Source organism: Bactrocera dorsalis, chromosome 4 (genome assembly GCF_023373825.1).
Source record: "Bactrocera dorsalis isolate Fly_Bdor chromosome 4, ASM2337382v1, whole genome shotgun sequence".
NCBI lineage: Eukaryota > Metazoa > Arthropoda > Insecta > Diptera > Tephritidae > Bactrocera > Bactrocera dorsalis.
Genome location: NC_064306.1, coordinates 71,169,654 through 71,195,711, shown reverse-complemented (window position 1 = coordinate 71,195,711; position 26,058 = coordinate 71,169,654). Strand labels below are relative to the sequence as shown.

At 39.1% G+C, this 26,058-nt stretch overlaps 1 protein-coding gene across 1 annotated transcript; it reads left to right on the top strand.

The window, feature by feature from the left end:
- Positions 1–243: 243 nt before the first annotated feature.
- LOC105223041 (uncharacterized) lies at positions 244–26,058 on the top strand. The gene is made up of 9 exons (XM_049456188.1): positions 244–312; positions 3,636–4,798; positions 8,077–8,252; positions 12,661–12,750; positions 22,051–22,191; positions 22,358–22,575; positions 23,019–23,332; positions 23,468–24,273; positions 24,410–26,058. Exons 2-9 carry the CDS (start codon positions 3,834–3,836, stop codon positions 25,507–25,509), a joined length of 3,810 nt encoding a protein of 1,269 aa, XP_049312145.1. The 5' UTR covers positions 244–312; positions 3,636–3,833; the 3' UTR covers positions 25,510–26,058.

The following is a 26,058-nucleotide window of genomic DNA, read 5'->3' as shown; positions in this document are numbered from 1 at the left end:
TTGCTATGCCGACACATACTTAGTAAGATAAATTTCGATACTATCATCTTATAAAAGCAAATAGCTGCAAAAAGTGGCGCAGTGTTTGACAAACAAATTTGCGCCAACGAGCATGTTGCATGCAACTTGCTCTCAATATTGCGCCACATCAAACATGCAACATGTTGCAAGTTGTTAAATCCTTTTCACAGCTTCCGCTGCTAACAAACAAACCCTTTCATCACTTTGCAAACAGTCAGTCGACGACATTGGAACGCAGCGCACGTGAACCCGGAAAGCTTAGTCGCGTCATAGTGCCGTGCTGCCACATCGGTGAGTGTCTGTTTTTTGAGTGAACCGTGGGTGTAACGGCACCTACAACTACATATGAGTCTGTGTGTTGCTGAGCACGCACACACGTGCAGCCTGTTGTAGCAGGCAGCCGTGTGTGAAAAATGAAAAATGAGCGCGTAGCGGAAACCGGAAACGGGAAGCGGAAAACAGCTGAGTTTCATTAAACGATGTAACGCGACACAGTTGCTGTGCTCCTCTACTATATTCGACGCTGAATTCGAGTGTTTAAAAATATTATAAATGAGAATGAAAAAACAACAACAAAAACAAATATTTAATATCCGTTAGGGCGTGTGTAAACCAATTACGGAAATTATCCCATTAAACTACATAATAATAAGTTCATAATGTTTTGTAAATGAGTTCGCACGCGTAAACAGCGTTCTAAATTCACAAATAAATAGTGAAAGCGCGTCAACTGCATTTATATTAAACGCATAATTAACTCCCCTCGGTGATTTTGCTGTCGCCCTCAGTGAATGTGGAAGCATTGGACACCAGCGTTCCCCTAATGAGTTGACTGCAACTGGAACGCCAAGCAGCCCCTTAACTAGCGAGTGCACCAAGGATCGTTCACATGCATTAATGAATTACTAGCTCCATCCATTTAGTTCCATCTAATTACAGTTAGGAATGCAGCACACGTGTTTGATTGCATTCTCGATTGCAAACACACTTAATTGCTCGTGAATGCGAAAGTGGATATCGTGCTCTTGACCGTACACTCACCATTCACTCAGCATTTACTGCATAAACATGCTTAGTGCTTCCGCTGCTTTTATACAAATTGTTGGAAGACTTTCAGCAGCAGGCAAAAGTAATTATTAAATTGTCGGAGAGAGCATAATTAACTAGAATTACAGTTATCGCACGAGCGTTTATTTGTATATTTGCTGCCAATTTCTCATACAAATCTCACTTGAGAAATACTTGCATCAAACTAATAACTCAACTGTTGTGTTTTCGGTTTTAGTAAGTTTTAACTTTTTTTAATTTGTGAAGGGTAAAAAGGTTTAATAATGAAATATAAATATTATACGATTTCAGCAACAAAAAAAATGTCATTTGAATTTCAAAAATAAGAAAAAATATTTCCTAATGTTGTATTGTGGAAATGGACGATATACTTGCAGAATTGATGACTATGTCCATCTGTTATACGTCGCTGTGGTTCAAACCTATTAAAAGTGACATGACTTACTAAAGATTAACGCTTGAAGCGTGAAAATGATAATTCTGCGGACAATATTGTTAGGCTCTATATGAATCAATTCAAAAATTGAGCTCAGCACGTGGCCACTTTTAAGTAAAAACTCATAGCACACAATTTGGTTGTCCAATTAATATAAAAACCGTAACTAAACTATATTTCTTTTCACTTGTACATACGATTTTTTTAATATTTTGCTTTAAACAAGTGAACCTCCAACTGTGAAGAAAAGAATATTCTCACACAAAATACCCTCTACTTTCTTAGTTTTTCCCTAAAAAAAGTTAATTTAAAAGTTGTACGCAGTTCATGTTATGCATCAAATGTACTGAGTACGCGTAGTACATGCTTTATAAATTATTTATTGCTCATACGACATGGTGTACCTTTTATCATTTTTATACTCTCGCAACAAAGTTGCTAAAGAGAGTATTATAGTTTTGTTCACATAACGGTTGTTTGTAAGTCCTAAAACTAAAAGAGTCAGATATAGGGTTATATCTACCAAAGTGATCAGGGTGACGAGTAGAGTTGAAATCCGGATGTCCGTCCGTCTGTCCGTCCGTCCGTCCGTCCGTCCGTGCAAGCTGTAACTTGAGTAAAAATTGGGATATCATGATGAAACTTGGTACATAAGAAGGTTAAGTTCGAAGATGGGCAAAATCGGCCCACTGCCACGCCCACAAAATGGCGGAAACCGAAAACTTATAAAATGTCATAACTAAGCCATAAGTAAAGATATTAAAGTGAAATTTAGTACAAAGGATCGCATTAGGGAGGAGCATATTTGGACGTAATTTTTTTGGAAAAGTGGGCGTGGCCCCGCCCCCTACTAAGTTTTTTGTACATATCTCGGAAACTACTATAGCTATGTCAACCAAACTCTACAGATTTGTTTCCTTCAGGCATTTCCATATACAGTTCAAAAATGGAAGAAATCGGATAATAACCACGCCCACCTCCCATACAAAGGTTATGTTGAAAATCACTAAAAGTGCGTTAACCGACTAACAAAAAACGCCAGAAACACTAAATTTTACGGAAGAAATGGCAGAAGGAAGTTGCACCCAGACTTTTTTTAAAAATTGAAAATGGGCGTGGCGTCGCCCACTTATGGACCAAAAACCATATCTCAGGAACTACTTGACCGATTTCAATGAAATTCGGTATATAAAATTTTCTTAACACCCTGGTGCCATGTACGATTATGGGTGAAATCGGTTCACAACCACGCCTTATTCCAATATAACGCCATTTTGAATTCCATCTGATACCTCCTCTGTATAATATAGGAAGCAATGATGATAGGTAAATGACGGATAATGAAATCTCGATTATCACTTTATCATGCGAGAGTATATAATGTTCGGTTACTCCAGAACTTAGCCCTTCCTTACTTGTTTTTAATTGAACCTGCGCCCATATACCAAATATAAAATAATATAATACGAGTTTGTACCAAAAATAAATGAAACCGATTAAATATCTCCGCAATAAGCTTTGTAGTAATCGCCTACATCGGATCATTAAAGCACTTAGCTACCGTACAAACTGAGCGATCAGAACCAAAAAGTCTTTGTATGGAAAACTTTTTTATTTGAGATCGGAGAGATCGGATCATTATGACTTGTAGCTACCATACAAACTGAGCGATCAAAAGCAAGTTCTTGTAAGAAAAATGGTTTTATTTTACAAGATAACTTACCGAAATTTGGCAAAAATTATTACTCGAAGCAGCGCTATATTCTCCAAATAAATTGTTAAGATCGGACAACTATAGCATATAGCTTTCATACAAAATTACCGCTCAAAATCAAGATATAAAAATTTTTATGGATTTTATAATATAAAAAATGCACTTGTGAAGGGAATTAAGTCTAGATTCAGGTTTTTTAAGTTTATTTTTCACATTTTTTACGGAAAAATTCAAAATTATATTCTCTTGAAAAATATAATTATTTTTGTATAAATTGAGTTTTACTAAAACTATTATCATTGACTATAACAGTAATAAACATACATAACAGCAACAAATTTTTCCTTAAACTGTACGTAAATGAGACCAAATGTCAATTTATTGTTTGCTTTTTAGTAAAACTCAACTAATTTCGGTGAAACGCAACGATAAAGTGTTTGTGCGCATGTGTGTTGCATACTTTACGGCGCGACTGTAAAATTCATTGACTACAAACGCTCACGTGCATTTAACAAACGGCACACAAATTTTTATGCGTATGTGCGTGTGTGTGCTTGGCGAGGTGTCATTGTGTGCGAAACGTGTGGAATTATTATGCGCGAACACACCACAGTGCCGAATGTCTTTCGCGTCTCATGTTCGCAAAATGTGAATACAAAGCCGCAAATTCATAAAAATGGTGATGATGCGAAAAAGCAACAACAAACGCAGTTACAACAGCCAGCAGAACAATCCGAGCAACAGCAAAAACCGAAAATATTAGTTCATACCTCAACTTTGACAAATGCAACTACGTCGGCAACAACAAAGGCAAACAACATCCGTGCCAACGGCGCAGTTGGCGAATTAACAAGCAAACAACAACAACACACATTGTCCAAGGACAACAACACGACTAGTGGAGGCATAAGTAACGGCACGAACACACACACAGAGAGCACACAAAACACAATGCAACCGTGCAACATTGCGAATTCCGCCATGTTGCACAATCATTCGTTGCAGCCGCATAAACTCACCGCAACGGCGTCAATTGAACGAGCGAATTTCGGCGGCAGCGTCACACAGACTGGGCGCAGAGAGCAGTTCCAACAGCAACTACAACAACAGAAATCGCAACAATCGCTTTATGGCACGCTGCCGCGCTCTATGCCAGCCGCCGCACTGCAGCGCAACAGCAGCGCCAGCAACAACAAAAACAGTCGGGATTTGAACGGCATTACCGCATCCGGTGTCATTAACACGATTTCGGGCAGCCTCCCTTCGGCGACGGCGCTGGCGGCAGCAGACCGCAACGGCAGCAGAAGCAACTCATCGCTAACAAGCGATTTGAATGGCGGTTTCGCCAGCGCCAACGCCACGCACTCGAAATCGAATAAATTAAATGGCATTCAACCGCAGCAAATGCATAAGTCTCGAGAATTTCTCGTAACGAGGCCGGGCGGCCGGATGAGTCACTACCAACAACAACGCATGCGACAATGCGGCAATAACAATGGCCTGCAACAACGCTACGGCAACGGTGGCTATTTGTGGATACTGACACCTGTTGCCGCGAGGTGAGTACTCATACCTATTTTGTGGTTGTTGTTATTTTCGGAGGACGCATGCATACTTTTGGCGTCACAGTAACTTGATGTTGTGTACTAATTACTTTTATAGAAATGAAAGACATGCAACACTTTAAAACTCTTTTTTTATTTCTTTACGGACGCTTGAAATTTTCATTTTTTTTAAATCGCTTACATCTCTGAAACAAAGCACTTTTATGACATGAGTGTTCAGACCTTTTTTGTTTGAAATTTCCTACATATTTTCCTTAGGCCGTTTTTCGATAAAAGCAGCTGTTCATTAAAGTCACTGATAGTAGAAAGAGCTTCGTTGTACCTATTCAAACGTTAGTTAAACAGATGGATCGGATCGGATCGATTGAAAACCTGATCAACGTCACTAAATTATGCTTGTTAGAGAAGAATTGACATTCGCCTTCTTTGAGTTCATAGATAGCATTAAAAAAAGCAAAAGCAAAGTTTTTCTGCTATTTGAATACTACTTTTTTCAATAGCCCTTTTTTGACAGACCACGCCTGAGTTGCCAAGTTGTCATGTTAATTTTGTTCAGTATTGTTTGGCCATTCATCAAGGAGAGACTTACGCCTGAACAACGCTTACAAATCGTTCAACTTTATTACACAAATTCACGTTCTGTAAAGAATGTTTTTCGCGGGCTTTGCTCAACTTTTGGTCAACATAATCGACCTACTGAGCGTACTATTCGCAATAACATCACCCATCCTGAGACCCAGCAATCATTATTGGAAAATATTCAATCGAATAGACCACGACGAGCGCGAAGTGAAAAAAATTTAGCAGCCATAGCTAAGAGTGGACACAAAATCGGTGGTTAGTCGAACGCTGTAACTCGGACTGACTTATGGAACGACAAGACGGCGACACTTCCCACACATCACATGTACTTATTAAAAGGACACTTTAGTAAACAGGAATTTCCCGTTTTGGGGCCAGTCGATTGGCCACCAATATCGCATCTTTAGACTATTGGAATATTGGATATGTAAATTCTAAAGTTTATGCGGACAATTCCACTTCAATTTAGGCCTTGGAGCAAAACTTCTCGCGTGTCATTCGCCTGTTAACCGTCGAAATGCTCGAACGAGTCCTGGGAAATTGGACTCAACGAATGGATCATCTGAGACGTAGCCATGGCCAACATTTTAAAGAGATAATCTGCCAAAAAATGTTCTTTCGAATGATAATAAACTTTCCACATAAAATCTGAAGTTTCTGCGTTTTTATTTAAAAAGTTAGGGAACCTCGAAATGGATCACCCTTTAAAAAAATACAAATATCAGTCAACGTTCAAAAGCTCGATTTTTTTTATTTTGTCAAATTTATTGACAGTCTCGTCGTACCAGTGAAGGCGGTTGTCAATTTTGTTTTTATACAATGTCTACTAAGACTTTTAATGCCAATATGGCATTCTAGTGAAAGGAAACTTGTGTAAAATGAATAGCTTTTTGTTTCTAAAAGCAGTGGAAACACAACTATAAAACATACAGTTAAATTTGTACTATTGCCATTTTAGCTGATTTGAGTTGGACATGGTGACAATGGCGTCTTCGTAGATAATAATAATTATGTAATCAGACGCCAAGACCTTTGGGCAGAAAAATTTTAAGTTCAATGTAGATAAAGCTCCAAGCCACGAAAAATAATTGAGAATTTAATCGGTAAATGGTCAAATGTTATCGGTAAAAGTGCAAAAAACCAATTTTCTTCCCAGATAAATAAGTTGTTGATAGAATAAACGAGAAACTAACGACAATCTCGACTAAAACAGCATTTGATCTGTTTCTGCAGCGAAAACTGTAGCAAGAAATGATTCTACAAAACTTTGAGACAATTTTTGGAGAAGATATATCTATAATTCCGAAGACTTAAAGCAATTTTTCGATTTTGATATACTACTTCTATATATTAACTCTCTAAAAATGAACCATTGCTACAAAAATATGTAACAACTAAAATGCCGATTGGCGTATTTGAAGGGTTGACGTCTATTGTATGTTGCAATTAATGAAGTCATGAATTTAACCCAATAAATTAACAAGCCACATATTAATTGCCGTTAATAAAAATGTGAATTTAATTAACAGTTTGATTATTGCAATCTCATAAAAAGACTTTAAGTTTACCCACCCATTTTTCTGCAGTTCAGAGCAACGTTCAAATAAAGCTCACAGCAAACTGTCATGGAAAAGTCACTCACACACGTATACGCAGAAGTTCACACAATATATGAAAGTGTGTTAAATCTCAATGAACTCTTCTAGCGCAGATAATTAATTAATGCCATGAAATATGCGGAGAGTTTACACTAAAGAGCTCAGATAATGCGGTGTCAAATGAAAGCAACAAAAATCAAATTAATTACAAACAGTTATAACGTATCTCCGCAGTCATCCGCGCCGCCCCAGTTGCAGAAGTAACATAATCGCGTACCTTAAAAAAATAAAAATATAAAAAGCCGTAAATAAAAAACGTTGCTGGTTTTTGCTTCCGTTGCCGCAGGCAAAAGCTCACTTGGCGCGCTTGCATTTTTCAAGCGATGAAAAAGGCTAAAGCGAGCAGAAATATGACTTTGTGCTAAAAGGCGCTCTGCAGCTTATACGCACACATATGTACTATACATTGATAAGTGCACATATGCATTTGCTGTTACTTACGCGCCTTGTGTGCATATGTAAATTGGAGAAGCACACGCTTTTTATACGGCAGCGTGTTGGGAGCGAGGAAGATTATTTTAAACTGGAAACACACTCGCAGCTTAATTAGTTGAGATTTGGTTAGTAAAAAGCGAGAGCAGAAGAATGAAGGAGTTGGCGGAGAATGCGAAAATGAGAGATGTGGGTGATGAGCATCACTTTTTTCGGAACTTGGGCTTTGTGTAGACTATTTCAGTTATTAAGTGCTCGAGCATTTTTTGGGTTGAATTCTACAAGTATGAAGAAGCATCGGTAGTCATATTTGTGCTGTGACTCACAACCATTGTTAGCCTTTTAAGGTATAAAGGTATGCACATAAGCGGCTATTAGGCAAAAGCAATGCTTTTACGCCTCAGTTTTCTATAAAAAATAAGTTTCTTTAAAGCGCTGAATCTAGCATTTTAACATTTCAGAACGTAAGGGTTAAGCAAGATTTTAGGAGTGCTCAAAATTGCAAAATAGTTTTTATTTTCTTATGTTCTTTTTTCGTTCTCAGCAATTAAGGAGTAACTCATTACTATGCCCTCTGATATTTTTTCTCCTCTCTTCCAGCATTTCAGTTGCCATTGTGATGGCGGCCATTGCCGGCCCACAGTGGCTTTTCACTGAAGAAAAACTGCCAAATGCCAACTATAACGGCACCGCCAATTTTAATATGATGGACGATGGAGCCTACATAACAAAATACACGAAATCCAGTCTGTGGATCTTATGCACCGCCTTGCAAGGTAAGTGGCGGCGCAGGAGTTATGTACAAATTATTCAATTATTGAACAATATATTGCACAATTTTGAAACAAATATTTTATAGTAAGGTCTTAAAAGCGGATACTGATGTTATCATAAGCTTCATGGCAATATTTTATTAATTATTTGTTTAAGAACTTTGTACCCTTCAAATAATACTGAATGACTTCAAAATAACTCAGCCAAACTCCAACACCTATGCATGAATAAGAGCGAGCTTTATTTTGGCATCGCCAACAAAATTAACAGCTTTAGCCTATATAACAGCTTGGTACTATAACTTGTTATTAATATCCATACAAAGTCTTCCAACTATCAATCAAAGCTGCAAGGGCTTGTTGCCACCATAGTTATTGCGAACTCCATTAGAGAACTTCATTTATCGCAAAATCGAAATCGAATGGAAATTCTATGAGGCAATGACGCATTATGAATCAAATTAAATCTGCTCGCTTTGCAATAAATCAAGAAGACGCATTCAAACTGAATGAATGCGCGCCACTTAAAACTACTTTCTGCATTCATACAATTTACCATAAAGATAGAAATGAAAGATTGCCAAGTTGCTGCAACTCGATTTTCTTGGTTGGCCATAATTTGCGCTTCCGCCAAAGTTGGCCGTCAACAATCAGCGCTGCCAGCAGCAGCCGCGCAATATGCGGAAGCTACACAAGTGAGTTATCTGCCTTTGCTGGCGTACGGCGATTGGTGGCTGGCCACTGGCAGAGAACGCAAATTATTGACAACTTAGTGAGTGAGGAGAGCCAACCGCAGTGAGCAGTGAGCAGAGTTATCGTTGTTCAATCTGAAGATTTTACTTTTACCAATTCAAAGGTAGTAATTTACTAAAATGTGTTAATGGCACAACTTACGAAAAGTTTTCCGTTTTTGTTGGTCCATTAGTTATTTCAGTGAAAAATATAGACTTTCAGTGTAGCTTTTCCTAACATTTGAAGTAAAAGTGGTTCAAAGTGTTAATTTTTCTGGCTGTCTGGCAACTCTATCTCAGCAAACTTTGCTTCCTCAAGAAAAATGAATGTTAACTCAACTCAGAACTTGGTTAACCGCTAGAAAATTGTTTCCCCTTCCGCAATTGTAACTCGATTTCCAATAAATAGAGGGAAATATTATATTTTTATAAAATGAAAGGATGCTAATTATATGAAATTCGAATTAGAAGTGAATTGAAAAGAAGTGAAGAGAAGGGTAAGAAAGAGCAAACTTTACTATTCTGATTTCCCCCTTAAAAACATTCCTGCTGTTATTGGAGATCAGAATCCATGAACAAAACTTAAAACTCAGCTTAAAAGCAATTCTCGTAGTCTATGTGCTTCATCTTGTCCATATAGGCAAGTTAGGCAATGGCCTGGGGTGGCATTTTGGGGAAATCCCACCCTGCTCGCGATGTGTTCGCTCGTAAAATTGTGAGATACTCGTAGGCTGTCTGTTTACTCTGCACTGCGACACGACAGTCCTCATTGCACCAGATGTTCTTTTAGCCTTTACGAAAACCAATGGTTGAAATGCCGTGCCACAATTCCCTTATATCGAGTTGCTGATGTGTGCTCTCAGAGATCAGGAATGCAAGTTGAGTAGGAAACCCGAAGCAGGAAATTACATGAATAATTTTCCAAAATAAATTTTGTTAAATTTTGATGTTAAGGAAAAAATACTCAGAAGGTGCGGAGAATTTGGTTTTTGCCTAGGGCGGCAAATTGCCTAGGGGCGGCCTTGACAATAATTAACAAGCCTTCTTATAAATATGCATTCCACTCCCATATAAGAACAAAACGCTAACCACAAAAGCGAAACCAACAACGGTGGTTATTAACCTCACAATCCCACATTCACGCACATGTTTGGTATGCGTGTGTTTGTGAGCACGCCTTCCGCCTAAGTGGTTTTATTACACTTCGTGTTAATTATTATTATTTTTTCTTTGTATGCAGTTCGTCGTTTTCGTGGTTTCCCTTTCATAATTACACACTTAATTGCATTTTTGATAAGCTGTCTCATTGTTCTCGCATTCATTGTTGTTGTGCATCGGATCAATTTCAATGCTGCAATCGCTCTCCGTAACAGCAACCGTTACTCATGCGCCGCAAAGTAATTAAAAAGCGTGAGACATTCGGTCTTGTCATTTTTCTTACGGTTGGTGGTTTTTGAAGTTTATTAAATTGTTGCGCAGTTCCAGCTATGGACAGCTAGAGTATACATATGTACATAGAAAGTGCACGACGTTAAATTAATGGTAATGTATGGGAATTAACTCAGTTTACATTGCCGTTGACTTGAGTTATGCGACTACTTAACTTTAAATGGTTAAATTTTGAGAACGTAAAAGACAACTTTGTTTCAAATTCTTAAGGTTTCAATTGAAAATCGTTTGCGGACATTTTTTATCGTATCACAGACACATGACTTCTTTAGGTGGAAGTCTATGATATGTGTCCATCATTTCACATATTACATTCAAAATTAGTCTATCTATTTATTTACCCCTGTCTGTCAACTTGTCAAGCTCTTCCTACTCAGGCATCTCGGCATCTCTTATTTTTTTTTTTTTGTCTGCTGTTCGTTCGCTTCCCTCTGCTGCTCTCGGTATCTATCCCATCCTGCATATAATGTGGTCGATCGTAACGTTGCATGGTAAGCAGTCTGTGTTCTCTCCGCTGCGTCACGGCACCCTTCATCGTACTAGCTGTCCTTTTGCCTATTCCGAAGGCCAATCATTTCGGTTCCAGCTCTACATAAAGAGCTTGAAATGACGTTCCACAGTTCGCTTACACCGAGTTGCTGACGAGTGCTCTCAGAAAGCAGGAGTGTAAGTCAAATAGAAAATCGTTCTGATGTCTGTTGTGATTGTAGCTTCTCGACATCGGACCTTCCTTGTGTATGTTGACGTACGTTTTCCGTCCTCCGTCTATCACAACATGATAGATCTTATTGTTGGCTTTTTGATCCGGAGGCAGTCAGATAGCTTGATGATTTTTTTTGAGCTAGAATCTAATACTACAGATAACCATATTTCGAGCCCTTGCGAAGTCAATTAACCTCAACTCGTTTGGGGATGTGTCATCTTGGATGCTGAATAGACCGTACGTTATCGTTAAAGTCGCCATGCATAATTTTTACATTATGGAGGGGGCAGCTCTAAAGTGCTCATAGTAGCCATTTTTGATCACATCGTTTTTCTCTTCTGTTGGGGTGTGCGAGCAAATCAGTGATATGTTGAAGAACTTTGATGCTAGACGTTCATTCACCGGGTTGAATGCCAGTACTCAGCGAGATAGTCTCTCTCCAACCACGAATCCCACACCGAATTTACGTTCCTTTATATGGCTAATGTAATAAATGCCACAAGGACCTACTCGTCTCAGTTCTTGTCTCGTCCGTCGCACTTCTTGGACATCCGTGATGTCAGCCATTATTTTTACGAGGACAACAACCAGCTGGGCAGCGGCACCTTTCCAATTAAGCGACCGGACATTCCAGGTGCATGCCCTCAAATCGTAATCCTGAATGTGTTCGCAGGGGTCGTCATCAAAAAGGGGGTCTCTCGTCCGAGACTGTTGTTTAGTTTTCATTGGGGGCGTCTTTTAAGTGACGGGTTCCAATCTCAGCGCACAACTCTTAGGAGGGATGGTTCATCGTCTCACTCTAGCTCGCCGTCAAAGGGATGTTCTTTGACCACCCAGAGGATATTTGGTCTAAGATCGGAAGTCGTGAGCTGTTTGAGCCATATATATTTATTTATATGAAATTTCTATTCGCAAAACAACGCGAGTTTTCTGATTTGAAAAGGTTCCTCTTTAACTTCACTTAGATTTCTGATCAGCTTAGCACAATACTGTAAGATTGGAAATAAATAGTTAATTATAAAAAATTTCATAACTTAATCGGAATATCTAAACTTACTTATTTCGACCTAAGCATCTTTAACATTTTACTATAAATAATTTTATAGCGATTCAACCTTCATTTGTTTGCACTATTTTTGCACAAAAAATCTTAAATATTATATAAACTCATCAATAAATAAAACTGTAAAATACATTTCTATAAAATTGAATTTATTTCCAACTCTTAAACGCATTCTTTCACTTTCGTTTCATGTTAACAACAACTAAATATAACGATGGAAAAATAACGGAATGTGTGTGTGTACAACCGCCAACTAACGGTTCAAATAAATAAATGGAAACCATTTAACTGTGCTTGCGCCATTCGGCTAACAATGCAATAATAATGAAATAATGACATGAACCACATCGACAACAATGTTAACCACTCGCCACACAATGCAACAACAACATGCTAACGACCACCAATGCAATGCTGGAAAACAAATGTTGAAACCATGAACAAAAATCGCACACAATAAATTAGGAGTGGACACATACAACTGCATAAAAATCGACTACTTCCCCAAGGAGGGTTACCAGCCTGATCCGCACGATTCCACGCCCGCGATTCCATGTAAGTGGATGCCGTTTCGCACAACAGCAACTCTTTCGCATGTTTTGTTTTTATTTTTGCTTGTAAATATGTGTGTACCATATGTGTATAATTTTCTAGTTGTGTGAGTAACCTACGCTTGTTGTAAGTAGACACACACACACACATATGTTTCTTTGAAACAAAAAAGATATAATGAAATTACTTCATTTGTCGTTGAAGGTAGTTGGTTTTGTTGTTGTTTTGTTTTTATATGTCCTTTTCCTGACACACATTATCCTTGCATTGCAGCGTACACATGTCGCATGTGTGCGCGACATGCGTGTCCTTGCCACTTGAGCAAGGCTGTTAAAGAGTGCTCATGTCCTAGAGTTGCTAACAAATGCGTTGGATTTTATTTGATACAGTTTCAGTGCGGCTTAAGGCGCTTAAGCATTTTTGCATCAATTTTTAATTTGTAAAACATTTATGTATATAATTTTTATCTATTTATTTTTACTTTCTGCGTAACAGCAAATTATTGCTATGCATAAAGCATTAATATTGGGTAGTCGAAAAAGTCTTTTCGTATTTCCTATCAAACTTAAACTATTTTTATATTTATATTGAACTCTAATAAACCATGTATGTACCATTTTGGTCAACCACTTTTTGCCACTTCTTGCTAGAGACATTATTCCATCAGTGTAAAACTTTTCTGATTTCTCGGTGAAAATTTGGGACAAGTAATTTTCACAGGCTTCTCTTGAAGTCAATTTTACTCCATTAAAGGTGTTCTGCATTGCCTGAAATTAATGGCAGTCCGATGGTGCAAAGTTAGGGCTATAAAGTGGATGCATCAAAACTTCTCAACCAAGCTCTCTTAGTTTTTGCCGAGTCATCAAAAATGTGTTTGGTCTAGCGTGGTCCTGATGGCAGACGAAGCTCTTTCTGTTGATCAGTTTTTTTGATTGCTTGCTTCAATCAGTTGTAGACAGTAAAATGTAGAATTAATCGTTCGAACAGGCTGAAGCAGCTTATAGTAGTAGAATACGAAACGACTTTTTCGACTACCCAATATTCGAGTAACTTATATAACCGTTATGTATCGTGAATTCCAAAAAAACTTTAAAACTTTAAATACTTACAATGTAAACATGCAGCACACATATTTTCCTACACAAAAATCGCTTCACATACAAATAAGAGACACGCTCCACACACTCACTCCAAAGCGCGCGCCAAGTTTGATATTCAACACTAACCACAAAGAAGCTCACAAAGCACTATACAGACACACACATGCACACTACAACACTTTTTCTTCACTTTTCACTCTTTCGCACGTGAGCATACGAACACACGCGCACACATACAAGCAACCCCACTTACGTGCTCACACACATGGTCATATGTATGTGTGCGAAAATATGACCGCCTGCTGGCATATTAGTTGGTCATCACTCTATTTTGGGGTTACTCGGGCGTATGAGAAACAGTGCCACGGGGTAATGCACTGCCAGACAGTTGATTGTCATTTCCAATCAATACCCAACCTAAACGACGATTTTATATTGAATTTTTTAGCTTCATAGCAGAGCACATAAAAATCATAGTAATTAGAGCGGAAGTGTCAATACTCTTCACCGTGCACACAGGCGTATACACAACACGAGCACTAAACTCACACACACTCGAACACGCTCACACTCACCCAGGCAAGTGGAGTGTACAAAGTGAATGGCGCTCGTGTAAGTAGCTGTTAGTGGTTTCCCCGCTTTGAGCTCCCCTTTGTGGCCGCACGTGAAGTGTGTGTTCATTCACACCCGCTCACACGCGCACACACACACCTCGCTCGCATTGAGGGACGTTCGCTTGTCGATCAGCACAGCGAGGTGTTTGAGGCGCGTCCAGGCATGTGTGTGTTGTGAGGTCTTCGCTGCGCCGCTGACCATTTATTCATTTCAGTTAATTTAATTTAGCAAAGCAGCGGAATAAAAAGGTCTGTAATAGCATTCAAAACGGTGCTCTGCATAAGCACATCATCATTGTAACGGTACTTGTATTAGAAGTTATAAATAGCTATGTATATGCTCATGTATATTTACACATCAGCGGGGAAAAACTCTTAGAACTTTTTGCGGGAATTGTTAGTTTGACGTAATTACTTCAATTAAAATAACACAAATATATACACATACGCAGTGAAAATTCTGAAAATGTTTTGAAATGGCTTAATCTAATAGAAATTCCACTCAAATTGTGTGTATGTGCACATATATGACGCACAAAAATATTGTTAACTGAGAGCAATGCATAGAAATGAATCTGATATTTCAATTACAAAAAGCAGAACACATAACCTCATTTTGAACTGCAAGTGGCTATGAGCTGTATGAGCATCATACAAATTATCAAATGCTTTACTTTTATACCTGATCAAGTCATAAATACTGGTACGCAGAAAAATCGACGCCAACTGAAGACGATTGAATATTATTGCTTTGTTTTGGCTTTATTAAGTTATTCAAATGCTACAAATCTTAAAACAATTGGAAAGCTTTCCAACACTACTTGAGACGATATGAAGGCTTCCCGATCGCGAGACACGCTCAAGATTCAAGAAAATTGTTTCACTTCAACGACTCTTCATTTGAGTTACTATTCGGACTTCTTCATGGTTGGGCAATGGAACATCTGCTACATCGTCATCGATAGAGGAATCGGGTTCGCCTTCTCTTGATGTTATGCCTTCACTGCCATTCAGCAGGCTGGAGAAGTGTTCCCTTTATAATTTTAGTATGTTCTGGGCATCGGTTACTAGATCCCCTCTGAGTGTTCTACAACAGTATACTCCGGTCTTGAAATCTTCTGTTAGTCACCGAATTTTTTCGTAGAATTTTCCAGCATTTGGTCAACTGTAACGTTGTGAGGTAGACAGTCTGTTTTCTCTCCGGGGCGACATGGCACTCCTCGTCGTACCAGCTGTTCTTTTGTCCTTTCTGAAAACCAATGATTTCGTTTGCCGATGTCCGTAAGGAGCCGTCCCACAGTTCCTTTATACTGAGTTGCTAATGAGAGCTCTCAGAGAGCAAGAGTGAAAGTCGAGTAGAAAATTGGCTCTCTATTGCGATTGCAGCGTCTCGAAGTCGAACTTTCCTTGTGTTTGTGGACGTGCGTATCTTGGCTCCAACAAAATAGAGGTCCGACTCAATGTTAGGAGTGTACGCACGTCTAAAACACTGGATACGTGCCTTCCGTCTATCACAACTTGATCGATCTGGTTGGTGACTTTTCGATCCGGAGACAGTCAGGTAGCTTGATGAACATTTCTATGATGGAATCTAGTACTACAGATAACCATATTTCGGACTCCGGTGAAGTCGATCAGCCTCAACCCAGTTGGGGAAAGGTGTTATGCGAAAGATACCTTCTTTGCCCACTTTGGCGTAAAAGCACGATTTTGACATCGTGTTGGAGCCAGCTTTCAGGATCGCTCCAAGCGCTCATAGAAGGCGTCTTTGGTCCCACAGTTCTTCTCTTCCGTCGTGGTATGGCCACAAATCAGCGATATGTAGAGAAGCTTTTATGCGGATTGTGGCTAGACGTTCACCACTTAGCCACGGAGTCTATCTCCCACTACGAATCCCAGACCGAATTTGCAGTCCTTTAAATCGCCTCTTTAGCATATTCCAGAAGGACCTACTTGTCTCAGTTCTTGTCCCGCCCACCGCACTTCTTGGACGGCGGTGATGTCAGCCTTTATTTTCACGAGGACATCAACCAGCTGGGCAGTGGCACCTCTCCAATTAAAGGACCAGACATTCTAGGTGCATGCGCTCAAATCGTAATCCTTAGTGAGTTTGCCATGGTCGTCATCAAAGTGAAGGTCTCTCATCCGAGGCTGTTGATTAGTTTTCATTAGGGGCGTTTTTACGTGGCTGGTCCCAAACCCAGCGCACAAGCCTGACTAGGGAAGGCTCGACTTCTCACTTTGACTCGCCTTCAGTTAGATGTTCTTTGGCTAACCAGAGGATACTTGATCTAATACCGGAAATCATGAGCTGCTCGCCACTAGTCTTTAGTGCCAAATGTTCAATTTTTATAAAAAAAAAACTCTCATAAATCCCTTAAACGTTCACAAAACATAAAATTGATGACCCTCAACTGATTTTATATTCCCGGTACGGGGTATATTTGAGACTTCAATCTGAAATTTTGCATTTTTCTTCCCAACAAGCTGCTCATATGTCGGAACAGTCGTTATGGGATCACTATAGCGTATTCATACAAACTGAACTTTCGAAATCAAGGTTTTTGCAAGAAATATTTTCTATATGTGAAGGGTATTATAGTTTCGTGACGAACGAACTTAAATTTTTTTCTTTTTTTCATGTTTGCTTTTACAACAAAAGATAATCACAAAGAGGAGAAGAAAGCTTTAAGCGCTTAACAGATATTTTGTCCGCTTGTGTTGCTCCCGCATCCTTGACTGCTTCGTTCGAACTCGTTGAATTTACATATAAACATTACATGCATATGTACATATTATGTAGCCATGTATCCATATCCATTCTTTTCGAAACGAGTTTCAAGTTTTTGTTCCGTGTCAATTTGTTAATTAGAGCATAAAGCAATTGCAAAAGGGTGTTGCTGTTCCTCTCGAATAAGACTTGCTGCTGCATTCCTTCATAAATACATGTAAAGTATAGGAACGAATGAGAGTACATACATAAGCACATAAATATGTGTATTGGAGTTGGATACATTTCAGGATTTAACAATGCAACAGGAAAAGAAGTCACAAAAAGCTTCTCAAATGCCTCTCTCTGAACTGTCCAAAACAAGGTTTAGGCTCTAATAGAGTATTTGCTGCTCCAAGGGAATCGGTTGCAGGATACTTCATGTTTTTACTTCATAATTTTTGATACAAAATATACCCGCATTGTCACACACATGTATATTATATGTGTGTATTAGTGTGCGAGTAATTAATTCTGGCAATTAAATCATGTGTCAACGCTTGTGTTGGCCAGACATTCGGCACTTTTGGGCTTTAAAATGTTGAACTCAAATCAAAAATTTAAACAAACAAATATTTGTTATTGTTGTAGTTGCATTCAAATAATCAGTGTTATTTTAATTACATTGTAATTAAAATTATGAGTTCAAAGAAAATTAGATCAGACTATTAGCTGGGATTTTTTGCACTTTTTTCCCGCAACGTAAGCTGAAAATGATAGAAAATTCAAAACTGCCAAACTGTGTGAGAACAAATGTATACACACGTATTTATGAAGCTATACTTGTATTAGTAAAGTCATTAATATTTTAAATCTTGCCCATTTTCAGCTCGCGAATAATAGATGAACGCGCATTTTTGATAATCTCTCCACTTTTTATAGCTTCGGCGGTGAATGAGAGTTTAAATTATTGAATATTTATGCAAATTAAAAATAAATTGTACTGAAATTTGATAAATGGCAAAATATACAGGATATTCAGGGCATAATTTGCCACTTTTCAATATTTTTCAAAAGTCGGTGTGTAAGGTTAGAGCGCAACTGTCGCTAAGTGGAATCACAGGAGAAGAGTATTAACACGAAAATGCTTAGGATAGATATTTACTAGCTCTTTAGATGTGCTTGAAGGTCATACATATAACTATAGGTTATTTATAGGTTTACCAAAATGGCTAAAAAATTAACAAAATATATTTTTCTCAGCAGAGTAACAAATTTTACACATAACCCAATTTTTCTAAAAAAAAGTTGAAATACTTCCTGAAGATCAAGTTAATGATGTCATAACTGTATGAAACAGCTGATCCAACCAAGCTTGTGGACAGCGCTGTTTTCGATTAATGTTAACATACTGCATTGTCATAACCTTAGCAGTTGGAATTATGGTTGAGATTTTCACAGTTCTTAGTGTTTCAACAGGATTTACATGTTTGGCAACCTTACGTTTAGGGGGGTATTTAGTCTAGTGTCATGAATTTCAGTTAATTTTATGTCGTTAAAAAGGCAATTCATATTTTTACTATCCATTATCCATTAGGTATTTACTAACATTAGAAGAATACAGAAAAATTCAAATTTACAACAAGTTAAAAATTTCAAAAACTAAAGGGTGATTTTTTAAGAGCTTGATAACTTTTTTTTAAAAAAAAACGCATAAAATTTGCAAAATCTCATCGGTTCTTTATTTGAAACGTTAGATTGGTTCATGACATTTACTTTTTGAAGATAATTTCATTTAAATGTTGACCGCGGCTGCGTCTTAGGTGGTCCATTCGGAAAGTCCAATTTTGGGCAACTTTTTCGAGCATTTCGGCCGGAATAGCCCGAATTTCTTCGGAAATGTTGTCTTCCAAAGCTGGAATAGTTGCTGGCTTATTTCTGTAGACTTTAGACTTGACGTAGCCCCACAAAAAATAGTCTAAAGGCGTTAAATCGCATGATCTTGGTGGCCAACTTACGGGTCCATTTCTTGAGATGAATTGTTGTCCGAAGTTTTCCCTCAAAATGGCCATAGAATCGCGAGCTGTGTGGCATGTAGCGCCATCTTGTTGAAACCACATGTCAACCAAGTTCAGTTCTTCCATTTTTGGCAACAAAAAGTTTGTTAGCATCGAACGATAGCGATCGCCATTCACCGTAACGTTGCGTCCAACAGCATCTTTGAAAAAATACGGTCCAATGATTCCACCAGCGTACAAACCACACCAAACAGTGCATTTTTCGGGATGCATGGGCAGTTCTTGAACGGCTTCTGGTTGCTCTTCACCCCAAATGCGGCAATTTTGCTTATTTACGTAGCCATTCAACCAGAAATGAGCCTCATCGCTGAACAAAATTTGTCGATAAACACATTTCGAACCGAACACTGATTTTGGTAATAAAATTCAATGATTTGCAAGCGTTGCTCGTTAGTAAGTCTATTCATGATGAAATGTCAAAGCATACTGAGCATCTTTCTCTTTGACACCATGTCTGAAATCACACGTGATCTGTCAAATACTAATGCATGAAAATCCTAACCTCAAAAAAATCACCCGTTAGCAGCTTATGAAGTGACCTTACCTACGTTTTCAACCTTCCTTGCAAACTGAAACCAAAAAGCGAAAAAATATTAATCTAGAATGTTGAAATGTTTAGAACTACGACAAATCTCTAAGGTCTTAAAATTTTGAGCAAATCGATCTAGTAGAACCTGAGATATTTCGCTTAAGTAAGATGTGCCGTTTTATCATGGAAAGACAAACAATCCAACAACGAGTGAAAATTATTAAAATTTACTACCGAAATTCGGAGTCAGTGGCCTCAACTTTAAGAGCACTACGTCCAATTTATGGTCTTCATAATCGTTCTGTCAGATCAGCAATTGAGCGTCTAGTGGAAAAATTTTAATTCACAGGCACAATACAAAATGTTCCCGTCTCAGTGAAACAAACAAGTGCCATAAATTGAGGAAGACTCAAACCAGTCTCTCACACGTAGTTCTCAAGCATTGGGCATCCTCTGTGACAGCGTTGTGGCGAATTTTGCGAAAAAATCTTAGCCGACCTCATAACAAGATCAAATTGACGCAAGTACTGAAGCCGCGTGACCAACGGAATCGTTCTATGTTCGTGAATTGGGCTGAGCAACATTTCGATTGATGAACTTCGTACGAATATCGAAAGTGAAATTGCGGCAGTATCGAACGATTTATGCTTGAAAACCGTTGAAAATTCGGTTCAGCGTCTGTACTTCTGCAAACGTATCCGTGGTTACCAAGCAAAAGAAATCGAAAAATGTCATCGAATGTACTTTCACAGGAATGAAGAATATCATTGATATCCCAAAGCGTTTTTGTTTTGTTGCGCTTTTATTGGAAACCCCGTTATTTCATGAAAAGGACTTGTGAAAATTAAAATTTGCATTAAAAGTTAAGACCGTTTTATACTAAGTTCTAACTAAAGTTGAGTCACCCCTAAAATTAATACTTTTCCTCGAAACTACTTTTCTTATTTTCTGTTGGCTTGCTTGAAGTTTGACATGAACATTCTTTAAAGATCTCTCTATCTCATGAACCAAAAAAATTAAATTTTCTTATTCGTAATTTTTGTAAACAAATCATAAGCGTTAAAAATTAGTGAAAAAATCTACCTTTATTGTAGATTGGGAATTGGTAAATATGTTAATGATATTGCACTAGTTCAGAACTGTCATTGTTTCCTTTTTGAAACCTCAAGGGTAGAAACCGTGACGAGAACGAGGACTCTAACGATTTTCCATCTCTATTTTAGGGAAGCAAACTCTATAAAATATTTTTTATTTTTATTTTTTAAAAATTTTGTATGTTCCGAAAATAAGAATAAGCAGATGATAAAAAAATGTATAGTAAAATATCGATAGGCTTGTTTTAATATATTGCCAAAAATGATCGATGGTCGGGTCTCTAAGCTAGAACACCTCTTAAGCTTAATGTAATAACATTATAAAGAAAATGTTTTGTTAAAATCGCCTGTGGAAAATTAGACTGATCACATTACAAATTTCCCATAAGCTCTCTTGGACTTAATTTTTTATATTAAGTGAGGTCTCGTAGCTTCATTGTGATCTTACCATATACATATTTATTTCAAATACTTCAAAAAACATATTTAGCCTCCTCTAGATTACAGGCAAAGCATTTAGTACAAGTATATTCCTTTTTAATTAATTTTAATAAAAAAATTTAGCTTTGAATATATAAATTTTGGTTCTCTACCTTTATATGCATACAAATATTTATTGCTGTTGTAATAGCAATAAATCTTGCAATGTTCATCGGAACAATTGTTTATACATGACCATTTAGCACACTTCTCTAATAATTTAAATATATGTGCGTGTTTGTAAACGTAGAAATAAGAACAAAAGTAAGCAATCGTTAGAATTCATAAATCCAAAGATTAAATTAACAAAAAACACGCAAATCTGTATGTCAGCGTGTACGTAAAAACATATATTTTTTCAGGCCTAGCAGGTAAACCAATAAATTTGATTGCACAAGTAAACAATTACAATTGAAAATAAACTTTAATTTAGAGAACACGTATACATATGCAAATATATTCATATATATGTATAAGATAGCATATGCAGAAGCCTTTCCTACATTGTGTAATTTTTTCTTTTTTATGTTGCAATAACTCTTCAAATGCCTTATTTGATTGTTAGAACCCAATAATTGCCCGTTTCCAATGTATGCCAGCGTGTGTGTGTGCATTATCAATAAATCCTTTATTGGAAAGCACATAAATCAGAGTTCAATACGTTTTAAAATTTAAGAGATATTCCTTTAATTCTGCAGACACTGTCACCAAATCGTGTCCATTCTTTCTGGCGTCGGGCGTGTTCCTTCTAATCAGCTTTATCGTCTTCCTTGTGCCAACCTGTTCGCATCAGAATAATTTATATTACTTCAGTGCGGGCATAATGTTCATCGTGTCGGGTGAGTAAAACTGCTTTATGCAGATATATAATATATTTGTATTCATAAATAAACTATTTAATTAAACTTTGTGGCAATTAAAAAATAGATTTTTTTTCGAGAAAATTGTTTTCAGCATACATAACCTTAAAAAATATCTATGAATGCCTGAAATGATTCATTTTAGGTTTATTAATGCTCATCGGGCTGATTGCCTACATTTCCATACTAAAAGCGGAAATCGGATCGAAGCTGCGTTCGCGGTCCAGCTTGCAGCCGCCACTCTTTAAGGTCACCTACGGACAAAGTTTCTTCTTATTTGTGATCGGCTTTATAACCACGGAGTTTGTGGGACTTTTAAACATATTTCTCTATATTAGCTTACAAGAAATCGGATACTACAACGTGAGTATGGCAAAAAAAGTTGAAGTTAAACGTAAAGAGCTTAAAGCCACTTCACACAGCTAGCATTAAGTGCGTCAAAAAGCCGAAATCTCCATTAAAATCTCAGCTCTTTTCCGCCTTTTAGTTGTACAGCCTCAAAATCGTTACTAGTGAAATAAAGCCACTAGTACTATATTAAAAAAAATAGCACTTTGCGACTCCATTTTCATTAGAACTCAATACAGGTACAGCATTAACCCCACTCGCTGTCCATACAGAACTCACTACAAATACAACACTAATCGAAAGCTCAACCGCAACAAATCCCAATATTGCACTGAGAATGATTTTCATTTTAAACAATACCAAGCGCTTCCTCATCCGTTCAATATCCTCAAAGCACACATCTTTATTGGACAATGCCCACACATGCATTTGAACATTTCACACCTCTGCCTTTGCAGCATCTGCCTTGTTTCAACATCACCAATCTGCAGGAAAAACTGAAAGAGGGCGAAATCCCACAAAGCCACACCTACAAAAGCTACAAGCATTCTACATCCTCGGCAGCGGTCGCACCCACTGTGCGCAAACCTCAACAAGGCCCACGGCTAGGCACTAATAGCCATCGTCAGGTGCACAATGTGTGTCTGCCGCCGACCACGGCCGAAATGGAATTGAATGGCAAGCAGCTGTTGCAACACACCCACGGTTTTGTGCCCTGTCGCAAGCATCCGAATGCAGCAGAGGCGTTCGTCAATAGTGATTTGGAACGCAGGTGGAATATTTTTGCCCCATTGCCCATATACATGTATTTACTTAGCTTGCTGACCAACTGACTGATTGACTGACTGTTACATTGAGTCACTTTGTCATTTCTGTACAACAACTGTTTTCCCTTTACCCATCACAGGTATTATTTCGAGAAGTCACAGCAGCCAAAGTGCAATTTGCATTCGAAAAACTTTGCCAAATCTCTTAATGAACTCTACACTGACTCGGTTGCTGGTCTGCCACCGCCGCCGCCGTCAGCCGTGAAAATGGGTGGCGTATCGCAGACCTTGCCTCGCATGCCGCTGCAGTACACACAATTTGGCGACTTCACGCAAGATTATCCGCTCACCCGCAGCGTCTCGACCACCACAGACATCTACCCCAGTCACAACTCTCGGCACGCCACACCGCACATTGAACGTAGAAATCGACGCAACATGGCGACGAACACACGACCTCTTGACCCAGCAGTGGTGACATTAAGCGAAAGTGAACGCGGCGCTGAAAGCGAAAATGAAAGGAGTCAACGACGCCGACGTCAATTGGCCGACAGCCAGTCGGACAGCTGCTACGATGATGATGAGCCACAGCGACTGTGTGGTTTGAAGCGGGGCATACGTAAGACTAAAGATGAACTCTTTCAGGAGTTCTGCAAACGTGCTGGCATGCGTCCAAAGCCGAAAAACATTTACTTCATTGCCAGCGAGGAGGATACGGCGGCGACATCTGACGACGAAGCACAACAGCGTCGTCACTACAAAGCCACAAGTCATTTTGGTAATGGACAACATAATGGAGGTGGCGGTGGACGTCGAGATTTTGCCAGAAAGGGTTGCCAAGTGGATGACGAGCGTCAAAATCCGCGGGAAACAGATGAGGATGAGGAAGGCGAGGGTGGATTTTCTCAGCTACAAGACGAGGATGAGCACATTTACGTTATTCAAGGTGAGCAATGTAGTACACACACAGTCAAATTACTATAAATTGAATGAGGGCATGCCACACTTAAAAACTTTCGGTTTTAATTTAAGCTTCTACTCTAATTTTCATGCAGAGCCTCAATCAATAACATTCTTTTCAGATAATCCTCAGTATGTAACCAATCCAACATATCGCAACCTTCGTCGCTCCTCCATGTTCGTCGAGCCGGCTCATCTGCGTAAAATCAACTCTAATCTTTCATTGGCCGCATTATATCAGCCCGAAAAGACTGCTCAGAAGGGCCCATTTGCTGTGGACCGCAGCGATTCCGCCGTGGAAATCTGGCCTCCACCGCCTAGCTTTAGCAGCGGAGAACCCTATTTTGCGGCTGCCAAGAGTGCCTACTATGGTTCACAAAACCGTCTGCACCAGGATTACCAACCCAACGTCCAAATATTTCAGAGCCGCACTTTGCCACGATCCTTTTTGAAAAGCCACACGAACTCGCAGAACAGCCTTGGCTCGGGCTCGCTACACGCCAGCGCTTCAGCACTACACAACAACTACAGCAGCAGCCAGAGTCGCTTAACAAACATGATGTTACAACAGCAACATCAACAACAGCAGCAACAACTACTACAGCAAAATCTTTATCTGTCACAATCACATGCCGCCGGCATCTACAACTCAGCCTTTGCGTTGCACAAATCCAGCGAAGACCTCGCTGCGGCACGCAACACCAGCAACTATGGCGAACGACGCCAGCAACGGCCACAGAACAACAGCAACAACAATGATGGAAGACTTCAGCAACCAGCTGTGCATTGGCCTGCCGCCATACCGTCCTCACCATCCGGCTACGCACCCAACTATCAGCAACTACAACAACTGGGCGCACCCACGACGCGTACGCACCATGCAACAGCTCCCCACTTGGCGCACGCGCTTTTGACACGCTCCTTCAGCAGTAACACCAGCGGCGGCGCCGACAGTGGCATTGGCAGTGGAGGCGGGAGTAGCAGTGTGGTCAGCGTACCGCCGAAATTTCAGCGCGCCTACGCTTTCGATGAGCAGCGCCGACCCAGCGCTTTATTGGGCGAAACATTTGACCCCGAGGAACTTGAGCGTGAAAGACGGCGTTCGCATGCCAGTGTTTACAGCGGCATATCCATGATGGGTGGACAAAATGGCAATGGTGGTATCAATAACAACAACAACAACACTGACCACTATGACTTGATTAATGGCACTGCTGTCTGAGAGGGAGTTCACTGGAATACCGCTAGCCGGCAGCAAACTGAAAGGACTTTGTTGGATTGGCTGCCAGCAAAAGCATCAGTTGAATGGTAGTAGCCGCAAGCGGCGCTTTGTCGTGTACGTCACAAAGCGGAAATTGATGATTGTCGATTACCAAATGGTTGTTACGTCCGCCCCTCCCTATCACCCCAACAAAACTGGCCAAATGGTCGGCTTAGTGTAATTAAAACTGAAACTTAGGAAAACATTGTTGCACTGCCAGATTAGTATAGGAAGCGCAGTCGCGAAGTACCGACAAACGATGGCGAAAACATTTGCCAATCGAGATTCGGCTTAGGGGACTGTAGAAAATTTATGGTTAACAAAATTTAGTAACTAAGAAACTGCACTGATTTAAAGGAATGTATTGTAATTTATATGTTATGCACAAGAATAGAATAAAAGTACATGTGATTACAACAAAAGTGCTAATTATATATCCTTCGGAACTCAAACCCCCGCAGATTTTATATTGGCAAACCACAGCTAGGAAAAACAATACGCTTTGTGTTT

Excerpts from the sequence above, each read along its gene's own strand:
- LOC105223041 (XM_049456188.1), top strand. The coding sequence starts at position 3,834 with ATGCGCGAACACACCACAGTGCCGAATGTCTTTCGCGTCTCATGTTCG. Across the intron at positions 22,192-22,357 it reads CATAATGTTCATCGTGTCGG|GTTTATTAATGCTCATCGGG; the intron begins GTGAGTAAAACT and ends GATTCATTTTAG. Across the intron at positions 22,576-23,018 it reads AAGAAATCGGATACTACAAC|CATCTGCCTTGTTTCAACAT; the intron begins GTGAGTATGGCA and ends CTGCCTTTGCAG.